At 48.4% G+C, this 15,864-nt stretch overlaps 1 protein-coding gene across 5 annotated transcripts in view; it reads left to right on the plus strand.

The window, feature by feature from the left end:
* Positions 1–15,864, plus strand: part of LOC141051051 (uncharacterized) — a 110,280-nt gene that overhangs the window by 90,791 nt on the left and 3,625 nt on the right. For 3 of the 5 annotated variants that reach the window (XM_073547874.1, XM_073547872.1, XM_073547870.1), the window contains exons 2-6: positions 10,975–11,124; positions 11,254–11,433; positions 11,517–11,640; positions 11,722–11,819; positions 12,016–12,106. In XM_073547874.1, coding sequence (XP_073403975.1) covers positions 11,047–11,124; positions 11,254–11,433; positions 11,517–11,640; positions 11,722–11,819; positions 12,016–12,106 — 571 coding nt within the window. In that variant the 5' untranslated portion in view covers positions 10,975–11,046. Of the gene's footprint in view, positions 1–3,223; positions 4,700–9,079; positions 11,125–11,253; positions 11,434–11,516; positions 11,641–11,721; positions 11,820–12,015; positions 12,107–15,864 lie in introns of those variants that run through there. The other 2 variants (XM_073547873.1, XM_073547871.1) reach the window with 2 other exon arrangements.

The raw sequence follows: 15,864 nt of genomic DNA on the forward strand, positions 1-15,864 counted from the left end.
CTTTTCATCGGACCCATCCTGATCGCCCTGGTGGCGTGGATGAGGGTTCGGTGACCCCTCCTCAAGGGGGAGGTACTGTTGTGAGTTCATTCTCCCCTTCACCTTTGATGTCTGAAGAACTCCCTCTGCTGGTGAAGAGAGGTAGTGAAATTGATTGGGATGGAAAGAACCTGTCATCTGAACAGGCGGAGTGTGATTGGACATCTGGAATTTCTGAGTGGATATAAGGCAGCCGACGCCCTGCAGGGCTGCTGGTGATCCTTTCTGCTCTGAGCTCTTGCATCCAGTTTAGTTCCTGTCTACTAAAAGCTAGACTTCAGGGCCTTTTTCCCTATCAGACGGTTGGGACATTTTTGGTAGGGTTTTTTGCGGATTGCAGCCAGCATCATTTCTGTCCTGTCCTATCTAGTTAGTTGGGCCCCATCGTTTGCTCTGCCTGTCTTTCTGTCTGTGTTTGTGTTTTCATCTGTTTTTCACCGACAATACATGTTGGGGGCTGTCTATTGCTTTGGGGTCTGCTCTGCGGCAGTTTAGATTTCCCCTTTCCTTCTTTAGGCATATGTAGTTCTCCGACTGTGACGAGGGGTCTAGGGCACCGTAGGAACCCCCCACGGCTACTGCTAGTTGTGGTGTATAGGATCAGGGGTCTGCAATCCGATAGCTACCAACCTCTCCGGTTTTCTGGACTTAGCTTGTATTTTTGTTTTCTCCTCCTCCGGTGACTCATTCATAACACTTCACCTTCAGGCCAAAGTTGGACAAGGCTTCAAACACCTCAGCCTGGTGCTTCAGATGGTCTTCATAAGTCTTGGAGAAAACAATGACATCATCAAGGTACAACAAGACTGTCTCGAAGTTCTTGTGCCCAAGACAGCATTCCATTAGCCGTTGGAATGTCCCTGGAGCAGTGCAGAGCCCGAATGGCATGTAGTTGAACTCACAGAGACCCATTGGGGTTGTAAACGCTGTTTTCTCCTTGTCTGCCTCTGCCACTGGAACCTGCCAATACCCACTAGTGAAATCTAAGGTGGAAAAATAGTTAGCAGTTTTAAGTGCAGCTAATGACTCCTCAGTTCTGGGTAATGGGTAGGCATCTTTATGTGTAATGCTGTTAATTTTTCTGTAATCAACACACATTCTCATGGTACCATCCTTCTTTTTCACAAAGACTTTTGGGGCTGCCCACGGGCTAGAACTGTCTCTGATCACCCCAGCCTCCTTCTTTTCCCGCAACATACCTTTGGCACATTGATACTGTGTTGGGGGTATAGGCCGGTACCTTTCTTTGATGGGTGGATGGTCTCCAGTGGGGATATGGTGTTAAACCCCTTTTGCCTTCCCAAAATCTAGAGGGTGTTTACTGAATACCCGCTCATACTCCTGAGTCACCCGGTAAACCCCATTCTTTTGGTATGAAGGAGTGGAGTCAGTCCCCACCTGAATTTGCTGGCACCATTCCTCCAGCTGCTTTATAGAGCCATTGTCCTCCACCTGGTCGGATGAGACCAAGGGCTTTGCTGCCTGCATTGCATTGTTACTGACAGTAAGCAGTTTAGCAACTGTGGCATACCGAGGTATTGTGGCCTCCTCCTCCCCACAATTCAAGAGGCGTACAGGTACCCTCCCTTTACGGACATCAACTACCCTTCTGGCTGTCAGGACAGTGGGCCTGCTATCAGAGTATACTGGTTCTACCATTGCCTGGTAATCTTTTCCTCTGAGGCCTATGGCTGCCGGACACCAAATCAACATTTCACATCTGGGGGTATTGCAATTGGGAAAGAATCACTCACTCTGACGCTGCCAATTTCTCCGCCAGAGAGCTCTACCTGCTGACTTTGCATCAGGGCTCTGATCTCCTTCTGCAGGACTCATTGTTCTCTGGAACCAGCAATCTCAGCCACCTGTTGCAACAAGACAATAACCTCGGAAAGACAATTTTCAATCACATTGGTACCAAGAGTCATCATTGGGTTACATTCTCGTCGATCAATATCCACAACTATCAGACCTTGAGATTTTAACCCTACTCGACCCACTTTAACAGTAATTTCTTTACATCCCACTTGCGGTAAAGACTGACCATTACTGGCAACTACTGTGAGTTCATCACTTGGGCCGTGAGTAAGTTCAGAATCCGCCCAATACCGCTTGTAAAGGATTAAAAACATATATAGGGCATAGTTGTCACCTGGGAGCCAGTGTCCAGCAAAGCGTTCATGGGGATGCCGTCAATCACCACTGGGAGGATCAGTCTCCCTCCAACATACTTGGCTCGCCAGTTCTTTGGGCCTTGTGGTCCTACTCCTGGGGGTTGGCCCTCTGCCCCAGGGGCTGCTCGTTTAAATAACAGAATCTTGCGATATGGCCTGCCTTGTGGCATTGACGACAGATGGGACGTCCGTCCTCGGAGGGGCGGGATCCTCTTCTTCTTTAGCCACGGGACATCCTCTGGACTGGAGGCGAGCTGGATCTTCTCCTTGGAGGGTACCTGCAGGGACTGCACGGTTTTAGCAAGTGCAGCCATACCCTTGGTCAACTCCTGGACCTGAAGACGCAGTTCTGCAGATGGATCTTTGTCCAGAGTCTGTGCATCAGCCTCCACAGGGATGGAAGGGAAAGATGTTGCTTCCTGGTGGTATGTAATCGCTGGGCGCCTAGGGGGCGCTGGACGACTGACATTTGGTTCATGCAGCACCTGGATAGCCCTGTCTTTGAAATCAGCAAAGTCTAGGTCAGGGTTCTGTAGGGCTATGATGCGCAGCTGTGCTCTGTGGGTGCTGGATAAGAGTCCCTCAATGAATTGCTCCTTTAACAGTCCGTCTCCATCTTTCACACTGTCTGGGTCAATCTGCTTGACGGCTCGCAGCGCCTCCTGAAGGTTAAGAGCATAGTCCCGTATACTGTCCTGCGCTTTCTGCTTACACCCAAAGAATCTCATCCTGATCTCAGCTGCAGGGCGGGTGTCAAAGGTGCTTCTTAGCTTGGCCAGAATCTTTGTAACAGTCTCTTTATCAGTGTCCTGCCAGGCTTTTCACTTCTCTCTGTGCTGCACCTGTTAGCTGCCCAATAAGGATGTTCACCTTCTGGCTTTCAGACAGAGGATACACTTCAAACAAACTGCACAGTCTCTCTTTGAAGTCACTCAGGGTATGAGACTCCCCTGAATACTGCGGTAGCCATGCTGCTCCCGGTATGTAAGGCATAGACAGCGGCATTATGGGAACCGCTGCGGTGGGTGCTATTGGAGCCGCAGCCGCGTTGGGCCCTGCATCTTGCTGCGCTGAGTGGTTGGCGGGGGCGTCCGCCGCTGCATCGGCGCATGCCTCCGACATTCTCTTCCCCCCTAGTTAACGTTAGCCAGACCCCGGGGTTGAGCAGGCTTACCGGCGGCAGCTTTGCAGGCTGGATGATCGGGGCTCCAGGCCTCTGCTCCTCCCACCTCTCGCGCCCTGTCCTCTTCTCGCGCGGCACTTCACTTCTTTGCGCTCTTCGGCGGGCTCTGCCCACGACGGCCCGCCTCTCTGGTTTCCCACACGCGCCAAGTAGCGGGATAATGGCGGCAATGATGCAAACAGTCTAATGCACACAACACTGTCTCTGGCACACAGGACCCGGGGACACCGGGCTCCGTAAAGCCTGTTTGTGATGCCAAAATGGGTCGCCCTCCCAGGGCTGTGGGGTACTCAGTACCGGGCCGGTCTTTCAGAGGGGAATGTCACAGCAGCAGTGACCCGGTCTGTGGCCCTGGGCGCCCATGTAAAAGAGGATTGAGTGATGAAATAAAGTTTGAGTGATTCGTGACGCCACCTGTGGTGTTCGGCAAGGGAGATGTTAAGCCGACGCTGCAGGCATCCTCTGGGACAGATGGTGGGGTGCAGCAATGATGGTGTAGCCCTCCACAGGCGGGGCTGTAGTCCCAGGGCAGAGTAGATGAAGAGGATAGGTGTTGAGGAAGAGGGTGCAGTGTCTGGCACAGAGATGTAGCAGTGCTGAAGAAGTTGCAGGAAGAAGGCAAGGACACAACAAAGTGTAGTTTCTTTACCTTTACTTTGTAAGTGCAGTCCAGGGTTCAGATTACAGTTGGCACAGCAGCTGATTAGCCTGGAAGCAACTCAGGAATCTCTCTATGCAGATAGGTTGTGTAGTCTCCTTCCTAGTGCTTACTTGAGGTACATGCACTACTGTGTTACACTGAAGTTCCTCCTTCTTGTTCCCTCTCAGATCTACCTCGTATGGCAGACAGCTGTAGCCTTCTATCTCTTCTCTTGACTCACCCGTTGCTGTTGTGCCTCTGAGTCTTAGGTGGGAATAGAGCATTTACAGCTTCCTATTCCTCTGGTTTCTGTTGCAGGACCTCCAGTATCCATACAACCGTGGAGGCCAGGCTCCAGATTATGCGCTCCAGCTGGGAACAAGCTCTCAACTCCGCTCAGTCTCCCAGCTTCTCTCTCCACGTCTACACACTTCGGCCTCCTCACACTAACTCCTCATTTCTAGTGATGTGTCGTTCATGAACGATCCGATTCAAAGAGCCGGCTCCCCGCTGGGAACGAAATGAGCCGACTCTGCACTGTGAACGAGCCGGTTCTTTTTTTTTTTTTTCTTCTTTTTCTGGCGCCAGGCAGTGGCAGTGACTCATCTAGGAGGAGGCGGAACTGTCAGGAGACAGAGAGAAATGTGTGCTGTCTGTGCTGGAGTGAGTGGAAATATTTAAAGTGATATACTCCTCCTAGCTTCAGACATGTATGCATGGCATTCAGTATATGGCATGTGACTGTAGAGGGGTTAAACTCAAGTGACTCAGCAAGTTGGTCTCATGTAGACTCTCACGTATACTATTAGTTAAAGTCCCCTGACTCAGCTCAGCAGCAGTGCAGCACTGAGTGAGGCCGGTTTCACATTTGCGCTTTATGGCGCAGCGACGGCCTGCGCACGGCGCCGCTAAGCCCCGCCTCCCTGCCCGCCCCTTCCGGTCATCGCCGCCTACTAGCGCACATGGACGCTTGCGATCTGCGCACCCTATCTTTAGCATAGGGTGCACAGATCGTGCGCTGGCCGTGCGCTAGCAGGATTTTGCCGTGCGCTGCGCACTTTTGAAGATGCGCCGTGCGCGCCGAAATGCAACATGCTGCGTTCGGCGAACACGGGCACACCTTCAAAAGTGCGCAGCGCACGCCAAAATCCTACTAGCGCACGGCCAGCGCGCGATCTGCGCACCCTATGCTAAAGATAGGGTGCGCCGATCGCAAGAGTCCATGTGCGCTAGTAGGTGGCGATGACCGGAAGGGGCGGGCAGGGAGCTGGCAGGGGGCGGGGCTTAGCGGCGCCATGCGCAGGCCATCGCTTGCGCCATAAAGCGCAAATGTGAAACTGGCCTTAGTGAGGAGGATTCAGAACAGTCACACAGGACAGGAACCCTACAGGGAGAAGTGTCAGTTTTTGCTGAGGGTAGGGTAAGCAATATAATAAAGTGATTTCAGGCAAGACTGTGCAGAGATCTAGGTCCAGCCCCAATAATTAGGCCATGTGCACACATAATTTTTGGTGCTGCGGATTTGGAAAAATCTGCAGGTAAAAAAGTCCTGCGGTTTAGCCTGCGGTTTCACACCTCTACAATGGAGGTGTGAAACCACAGCGGATTCCGCACAAAGAATTGACATGCTGTGGATTTGAACCCGCAGCAAATCCGGGCGGAAAAATCCACAGCATGTACACAGCGTTTTTCAGTTTACCATTGAAAACAATGGTACTGTACAACACACCTAAATCTGCTGCCGACCCGCAGAGCCTGAAACGCTGCGGATCCGCAGCAGAATCCGCACCATGTGCACATGGCCTTATAGGGTTCACCTGGTTTCACACTTGCATATTTTGGCTGCACACGGATCCGTTTTCGTCTCCATTGACTTTCAGTGGTGACGGATGGGACTGTGCATCCAGGTGTCACCGTTTTCCCACAGATCCGTGTGTCTGCATATTTTATCAGATGCACAAAAACGCAACTTGTTGCAGTTTTGTGTCATCTGAAAAACACGAGGCACAGGGAGACGCACGGATCCGCGGCTACACGTCTGGAATTTACATGGAGCTCTATGGGGCACGGATCCAGGACAACACGGGTCCGTGTGCAGAGATCCGTGTTGCGGCACTGATGCTCGGAAGTGAGGGATGTGCTGTATGAGACCAGACTGCAGACATAATATAGACTATGCTGCTCTGCCATACAATGATCTTTCCTGCCTCACTAGAAGGGCTTGTGCCCTATGTTACAGTGTGGTAATGATAATAAAATGTATTGGGAGCATGTATATAACATGGGGGCACCTGGTTAGGGGCTGCACGAGTGGGGCTGCGCTCACACTAGCGTTGTGGTACGGTGCGTTGTGAAGCGTAGCAATCCTGATCCAGATTAGATCTCTATACTTAACATAGGGATGCACAGACCTGCGTTTGCATCAGGATTTTCCATGTTCTCCCAAAACGCAGCTTGTTGCGAATTTTGGTTGTTAAAAAAAATCTGAAGACATCCTGATATGTGTCAGCAAAAACATATGATTGTCAATGTAGACGCACCTGAATCAGGATGCCTGCGTCCAATCTGCATGTGGATTTCATACTGCGCAGGCTCCGAGGTCCATTTTCTTTTTTCTTTCACCAGTCTCTCTCTCCCCCTATCCTCTGCCCCAGAAGTCAGAATTTCACATTTCCAACCAAATCCTCATTAGGGCGCAGTTCCATGCGTTTGCATCCATTTGTGGAAAAAACACGGATGCGAATAAATCGCGTTCAAGAGGGAACGACTACAGCAATGAAGGTGCGGACTCCTAGTCTGGGGGAATGGATGTCCCGCTGGGCTACTACTGGTTAATTATCAGATCACCAGTGCCGATAGGAAACTATTCTTACTGCACATGACTTTATTACACTGCAGGAATAGGGGAGTCAGGAGGAAGGGTGCCAGTGGGGGAACAGAAAGGATCTTTTCAGTGTAATATGGAAACAAAACTGGCCCTAGTCCAAATCATTTTGCAAGCTTCAAATAAGTACACCTGTGAGGTTGTCCGTGACTTTAATGTTGGCTGACCTTAGAATAGGTCAGCAATGTCTGACCAGTGAGGGGGCAACACCGAGCACCCCTGCCAGGCAGCTGCTCCTAGTGTCGGATTTTACCATTCAGTAGGCGTTGCTTACATATTTTGGAGTGTGTGTTGGCACAGTGCTTCCAACATACCTTTTACGGATTATACTCTTACACAGCGCCAACACAGATTGCAGCACTTACTAATCCAGACAGGACATGTGCAAAAAACACCACAGATTAGAAAGGAATACATGGTAAGACTGTCTGCAACCAAGGAGCCGGAGCCTGATCACAAGAGCTGACAATCTGAGGAAAGAGCAATGCTGAATAACAGTCTACACTGCGTCACTAGCTCCTTATACAGGGGTATAATGAGGCCTCACTGTACAGGAGAGACCAGAGCGAGGAGCTGGGGCCTGATCACAAGAGCTGACAATCTGAGGGAACAGCAATGCTGAATAACAGTCTACACTGTGTCACTAGATCCTTATACAGGGATATAATGAGGCTTCACTGTACAGGAGAGACCAGAGCGAGGAGCAGGGGCCTGATCACAAGAGCTGACAATCTGAGGAAGCAGCAATGCTGAATAACAGTCTACACTGCGTCACTAGATCCTTATACAGGGGTATAATGAGGCCTCACTGTACAGGAGAGACCAGAGCGAGGAGCTGGGGCCTGATCACAAGAGCTGACAATCTGAGGAAACAGCAATGCTGAATAACAGTCTACACTGCGTCACTAGATCCTTATACAGGAGTATAATGAGGCCTCACTGTACAGGAGAGACCGGAGCGAGGAGCAGGGGCCTGATCACAAGAGCTGACTATCTGATGGCACAGCAATGCTGAATAACAGTCTACACTGCGTCACTAGATCCTTATACAGGGGTATAATGAGGCCTCACTGTACAGGAGAGACCGGAGCGAGGAGCAGGGGCCTGATCACAAGAGCTGACAATCTGAGGACACAGCAATGCTGAATAACAGTCTACACTGCGTCACTAGATCCTTATACAGGGGTATAATGAGGCCTCACTGTACAGGAGAGACCGGAGCGAGGAGCAGGGGACTGATCACAAGAGCTGACAATCAGAGGAAACAGCAATGCTGAATAACAGTCTACACTGCGTCACTAGATCCTTATACAGGGGTATAATGAGGCCTCACTGTACAGGAGAGACCGGAGCGAGGAGCAGGGGCCTGATCACAAGAGCTGACAATCTGAGGAGACAGCAATGCTGAATAACAGTCTACACTGCGTCACTATATCCTTATACAGGGGCATAATGAGGCCTCACTGTACAGGAGAGACCGGAGCGAGGAGCCGGGGCCTGATCACAAGAGCTGACAATCTGAGGACACAGCAATGCTGAATAACAGTCTACACTGCGTCACTAGATCCTTATACAGGGGTATAATGAGGCCTCACTGTACAGGAGAGACCGGAGCGAGGAGCAGGGGCCTGATCACAAGAGCTGACAATCTGAGGAAACAGCAATGCTGAATAACAGTCTACACTGCGTCACTAGATCCTTATACAGGGGTATAATGAGGCCTCACTGTACAGGAGAGACCGGAGCGAGGAGCAAGGGCCTGATCACAAGAGCTGACAATCTGAGGAAACAGCAATGCTGAATAACAGTCTACACTGCGTCACTATATCCTTATACAGGGGTATAATGAGGCCTCACTGTACAGGAGAGACCGGAGCGAGGAGCAGGGGCCTGATCACAAGAGCTGACAATCTGAGGAGACAGCAATGCTGAATAACAGTCTACACTGCGTCACTAGATCCTTATACAGGGGTATAATGAGGCCTCACTGTACAGGAAAGAGCGGAGCGAGGAGCAAGGGCCTGATCACAAGAGCTGACAATCTGAGGAAGCAGCAATGCTGAATAACAGTCTACACTGCATCACTAGATCCTTATACAGGGGTATAATGAGGCCTCACTGTACAGGAGAGACCGGAGCGAGGAGCAGGGGCCTGATCACAAGAGCTGACAGTCTGAGGAAACAGCAATGCTGAATAACAGTCTACACTGCGTCACTAGATCCTTATACAGGTGGAGAATGAGGCCCTCACTGTACAGGCAAAGACCTGGAACGAGGACTGTGGAAAACGGATTAATATTAAAAAAAAGAGCCAAAAGAGCCGGCTCTTTATGGTGAGCGGAGCCGAATGAGTCGGATCGCCAAAAAGAGCCAAACTTCCCATCACTACTCATTTCCCTTCCTGGCCCTCAGAGAGCACTCCTCCCCCAATTGTGGTTCAGAGCTCCCTCTGCTGGCCCGGAGTGGGAACTGTGTTGCATGTTATGGTTAACTGCTAGAGAGACCCTTCATTGCTTCCAAGCCTGACATCATCCTCCCGGGAGGAAGGCAATGCCACTGTGACGACCATACTCCTGTGGCTAAACATTTCTGTCATCCAGGACACAACATAGACAATATGAAAGTTGTCATTTTAAAAGGCAATTTTAAATCACAGACACATCTAATTAAGGATTCTCTCTCCATGCTCATTGTTTGTTTATTGAAATGTTGTGCTTTAAACTGTATATAAATAACGTTTCTTCAAATATTTTGTCATATCCGCCTGATGAAGGGACGTAAGCAGTCCCGAAAGCTTGCTTTGTAACAACATTCACTATTATTTGTTAGCCATTAAAAGGTATCATACCCACAAGATTCCTATTTTGTTTTTCTCACTGAGAGCACTTTATATATTTTTTTCAACTGGCTAACACTGTACCAAACCACTTTTTTCGTAATTCTGTGACGGACCCTCGGACGCGGTCTGCAGCATTCGAGGGTCCGTCACTGCTAGCAATCTGCGCTAGCGCGATCGCATAACGCGATCAGAAAACAGACTAGCGTTAGCGCAGTCCATTTAACACATGCGTTGAACGGACTGCTCTAACGCAATGTGAACCTGGCCTTAGGATGATTCTGAGAAAGGTCACAAATCAGGCCAGAACTACACTCGTGGACCTGGTCAATTACCTGAAGAGAGCTGAGACCACAGTCTCAAACATTACTGTTAGTAACACACTACGTCTTCATCAATTTAAATCCTGCAGGGCACGCATGGTGCTCATGCCAACACATGTTGAGGCCCCATTGAAGTTCACCAATGACCATCTGGATGATCCAGAAAAGGCATGGGAGAAGGTCATGTGGTCAGATGAGACCAAAATAGAAGTTTTGATATCAAATCCACTCGCTGTGTTTAGAGGAAGATGAAGGAAAAGTACAACCCCCCAAGAACACCGTCCCAACCGTGAAGTATGGTGGGGGAAACATCATACTTTGGGGGTGCTTTTCTGCAAAGGGAACAGGACAGCTACACTGTATTGAAGGGAGAATGGATGAGGTCATGTATTGCGAGATATGGGCCGACAACCTCCTTCCCTCAGTAAGAACATTGAAGATGGGTCGAGGCTAAGTTAGTCCCAAAACCTGAAAGATCTGGAGAACATCTGTTTGGTCGAGTGGTCCAAAATCCCTGCTGCAGTGTGTGCAAAATTGGTCAAAAACTACAGGAAATGTCTGACCTCTGTAATTGCAAGCAAAGGTTTCTGTACCAAATATTAAATTCTGTTTTTCTATTGTGTCAAATACTTATTTCATGCAATAAAATACAAATTAATTATGTAATAATCATACAATGTGACTTTCAAGAAATTTTTTAAGATTCTGTCTCCCAGTTGAAGTGTACTTATGATAAAAATTACAGATCTCTCCATTCTTTCTAGGTGGTAAAACTTGCAATGTATGAAAACTTAGTTTCCCCATACTATCTCCTCATGTTTCCCCTTATTGTCTCTAATAGTATTATTACACTGGATTCTTTATGTTGTTACATCGTCATCTTCTTCCCATTCAGGCCCCTACAATATCGGATCCTCTCACTGGAGATCTTCTATATAAGAGAATTTTCCTGATTTACCAATCAAGGATGGATAAGGACAGGGACAAGATGGTAGAGAAGATATTACACCTCACCCTAGAGATCCTCTTCCGGCTTACTGGAGAGGTGAGAGATTCTGATGTCGTCACATTACATCATTCTTATCTATGGGAATAACAGATGGACAGAACTGGAGAGGTGAGGACTCTGGAAATGTCTGTAGTGAGATTTATTAATGTGTCTCTCCATAACCAGGATTACACAGTAGTGAAGAAGACCTCTAGTGAGCGCTGTCAGATACCTGTGTCGGAGGGATTGGGAAGACCCCTGAGCCCAATCACGGGGCCTCCACCTCACCCCCTGATACATGAGGACATCAATGACCAGAAGATCTTAGAACTCACCTACAAGATGATTGAGCTGCTGACTGGAGAGGTGACACTGCTGGGAATGCTGGTACCTTATACAGTAATGATATGAAGGGTTCGGGGGGATGATGGTATGATTGTATGTGTCAGGTTCCTATAAGGTGTGAGGATGTCGCCGTCTATTTCTCCATGGAGGAGTGGGAGTATTTAGAAGCACACAAAGATCTGTACAAGGACATCATGATGGAGGTTCCCCAGCCCCTCACATCACCAGGTAATAGACAGGACTAAATACACACGGCCTATAATTATCTGTATGTAAAGAATGAATTCAGTCCTTCTATGTTTCCTCCAGTTCTATCCAGTAAGACGACAACAACAGAGAGATGTCCCCATCCTCTTCTTCCTCAGAACTGTGAACAAGAAAATCCTGATGTTCCTCAGGATGATCAGGTAGATGGAGAGAAGGTGTCATGAGATCTCCACAACGATGTGTAGATGGATGTGAAGGTCTTGTGTTCAGTCTTGTTTTATCCACCAGTATTATGTTTTATACTTGTGTAATGAGAACGGTGGAGATGGCAGGATTAGAGCTGATCATAGATGTGACTTCTCCATCTGTCTGTGACTTTTACAATTTTTGTTTCAGGGTGAAGATCTGACCCATATTAATACTACAGAGACATATGTGATGGGTGATGAGTGGTGTAAAGTGGAGATTCCTACATATGACTACCCAGGTAAGCAGTAACCACTAAATGCTGAGAAGCCACAGATTCTTATAAGTCACCGGCTGTGGCTACTTTATTAGTGCTGTAGTCTGGCCATATTACAATCAAGTGGTGATAATTCTCCTGCTAAAGTCCTTCTGTTGGAGCTAGATTGGTTTTGGTAAGAGCTTACAGCTAAAATGTAGTTAAAATAAAAAAAATAACAGTAATTATTACATAAAGGTCTAATTTTTTTTTTAACTTTGAAGAGCCTGAAAACAGATTAGTCTTGAGAGGCCAGAAAGGAAAAATTCCCCCTTATTGCAAGGTAATGATTTTTAATCCTGGCCAAGTGTGAATTTCTTTACAATGACACCAGAGTTTCGCATTATCCTGACTTTTCTTTGATAAAAGATCTTACCAACTCCAAAAAGGATTGCGATAAACTATCCAAAAACACATTACACCTCTGCCATGTGTAACGATTGTACTCCGCTGCATAGGAGTATACAGGAGGCACATTCTCTTCAAAGTTCATGTGGGTTTACTTGCTTCATAAACCATGAAATCCACAACAGAATGGTCAACAGTCTTTAAACAACACCAAACCGTCCTTACCTGGGCTTTGCTCCCTCAAGCCCTGTGCACACACAGGCCAGGGCAATGTCCAGCCTGGGGCTGTACACACAGGAGGGCTTCTTCCTGCACAGAGACCACTCTGTATTGTCCCACCTAGACACATGGAAGTCTGTGCACACTGCCAGACTCCCAAACACTCCCTCCCATGTGCAACACACCTTCCTTAGATAGCTGTAACCACTCCCAGTTACCTATCACATGGCTAGTCACATGATCATGACCTCACTGCAGGTCCTGTACATAGACAAGCACACAGGCTTAATTAGGTATTAAGATACACACCTCTTGGGAGGGTATGTAGGTGACTGGACCCACCCATCTCTCCAAGTCACCTGGAAGCCTCCCAATATATAGCAAAATCTCAGCAGTATATCTGCTGAGCCAAAACACGCCCAGGCTTCCATCACAGGGCCACCCACCTCTGCGATACATACCGCCCATTAATCACCTGACCAGTCGCCATGCCACACATGATATATCTGTAAGATGTGTGTAGCTGATGGCTCTTATACTATAACGCCATTTATTCCATGGCGCTATACATGTGAGGAGGGGTATACATAATACATTCAAGTACAGTAATCTTAAACAATACAAGTCACGACTGGTACAAGATGAGAGAGGACCCTGCCCACGAGGGCTCACAATCTACAACGGGATGGGTGAGGATACAGTAGGCGAGGGTAGAGCTGGTCGTGCAGCGGTTTGGTGGATCGGTGGTTACTGCAAATTGTAGGCTTGTCGGAAGAGGTAGGTCTTCAAGTTCTTTTTGAAGGTTTCCATGGTAGGCGAGAGTCTGATATGTTGTGGTAGAGAGTTCCAGAGTAGAGTGGATGCGCGGGAGAAATCTTGTATGCGATTGTGGGAAGAGGAGATAAGAGGGAAGTACAGAAGGAGATCTTGAGAGGATCAGAGGTTTCGTGCAGGTAATTACCGGGAGACTAGGTCACAGATGTACGGAGGACTCAGGTTGTGGATGGCTTTGTATGTCATGGTTAGGGTTTTGAACTGGAGTCTTTGGCTAATGGGGAGCCAGTGCAGGGATTGACAGAGGGGAGAGGCCGGGGAATAGCGGGGGGACAGGTGGATTAGTCGGGCAGCAGAGTTAAGAATAGATTGGAGGGGTGCGAGAGTGTTAGAGGGGAGGCCACAGAGCAGGAGGTTGCAGTAGTCAAGACGGGAGATGATGAGGGCATGGACTAGGGTTTTTGCAGATTCTTGGTTGAGGAATGTACTGATCCGTGAAATATTTTTGAGTTGAAGTCGGCAGGAAGCGGAAAGGGCTTGGATATGTGGTTTGAAGGAGAGATCAGTGTCAAGGATAACCCCGAGGCAGCGAGCTTGTGGGAATGGAGAGAGTGGGCAGCCATTTACTTTAATGGATAGGTCTGTTGGGGAGGTCACGTGAGATGGGCGAAAGATGATTAATTCTGTTTTGTCCATATTAAGTTTTAGAAATCTAGCGGAGAAGAAGGATGAAATAGCAGACAGACATTGAGGGATTCTGTTTAGTAAGGAGGTGATATCTGGTCCAGAGATTTAGATCTGTGTGTCATCAGCATAGAGATGATACTGAAAGCCATGAGATTCTATGAGCAGTCCGAGGACGAAGGTGTAAACGGAGAAGAGCAGAGGCCCTAGGACTGAACCTTGCGGGACTTCGATGGATAGGGGGCGCGGTGAGGAGGTGGTGTGCGAATGGGAGACGCTGAATGTCTAGGTATGACGCAATCCAAGATAGGGCCAAGTCTGTGATACCAAGAGATGAGAGGGTCTGTAGTAATAGGGAATGGTCCACTGTGTCAAAGGCAGAGGACAGGTCCAGGAGGAGGAGGACAGAGTAGTGTCGCTTGGCCTTGGCGACTAGTAGGTCATTGGTGACCTTTGTTAGGGCAGTTTCAGTGGAGTGGTGTAGCCGGAAGCCGGATTGCAAGTGGTCAAGGAGGGAGCAAGAAGAGAGGTGGGAGGATAGTTCAAGATGGACGTGTTGTTCCAGTAGTTTTGAGGCATAGGGGAGAAGTGATATAGGGCGATAGCTAGATACAGAGGATGGGTCAAGAGAGGGCTGTTTGAAGATAGGTGTGATTGAGGCATGTTTAAAGCTTGAGGGGAAAACACCAGTTGTTAGTGATAGGTTGAAGAGATGGGTTAGGGTTGGGATGAAGACTGTGGTGAGGTTTGGGATGAAGTGGCATGGGATCGGGTCAAGTGCACAGGTAGTGAGATGTGATCTTGAGAGTAGAGTGGAGAGTCGATCTTCTGTAATGGTGGAGAAGTTGGTTTTGGGGAAGGAGGGCAGGGCAGGTAGGAGTAAGGGCCCTGGGGGTTGTTGACCAAAACTGTCTCTGATGTTATCAATCTTCTCCTTGAAAAATGAGGCAAAGTCTTCAGCTGAGATGAGTGGAGAGGGAGGAGGTGCTGGGGGGCGGAGGAGAGAATTGAAGGTGTTGAATAACTGTTTAGGGTTGTGAGACAGGGAGGATATGAGAGATGAGAAGTAGGTTTGTTTTTCTGCAGCGAGTGTGGCCTTGAAAGTAGTGAGGGACTGTTTGAATGTGATGAAGTCCTCATTGGAGTGGGATTTTTTCCATCTCCGCTCAGCAGCCCTGGAAGCCCACCTCAGTTCTTTGGTCAGACTGGTGTTCACATGTCCAGTAGTTGTGTTGGCATGGCTTGTAACTGGTTTCTTGCATTACTTCACGTTTTAAACTGCATTTTGTTTTCAGTCATAAGAAACTCAGATTGTACAGTAATCTGTACTGTAACACTTTATTTACAGATTTCATAGTACCTCCAATGGTCCATCATAAATGAGGCCCTATAAGGCTATGTGCCCACGTTGCATTTTTTTATGCATTTCGGCTGCGTTTTGCCGCAGCAGAAACGCATAAACGCTAATAAAACGCATCCTCATGCAATCCTATGGCATTCTGCAGTTGCTGTGTCCATGCTGCGGATTTTTCCCCTGCAGAAGCACATAGCGGTAAAATCCGCAGCATGTTAATTTTTTCTGCGGAATCGCGGCGATTCTGCCGCCATAGGATTGCATTGAAATGCTCACTTTACGCATGTGGCTATGCCCACCATGCGTGAAGTGAGCACTTCATGTGCAGATGGTACCCAGGGTCTGGAGGAGAGGAGACTCTCCT

This window comes from Dendrobates tinctorius, unplaced genomic scaffold, assembly GCF_039654945.1.
Source record: "Dendrobates tinctorius isolate UK_male_01 unplaced genomic scaffold, ASM3965494v1 ptg000155l, whole genome shotgun sequence".
Lineage (NCBI taxonomy): Eukaryota > Metazoa > Chordata > Amphibia > Anura > Dendrobatidae > Dendrobates > Dendrobates tinctorius.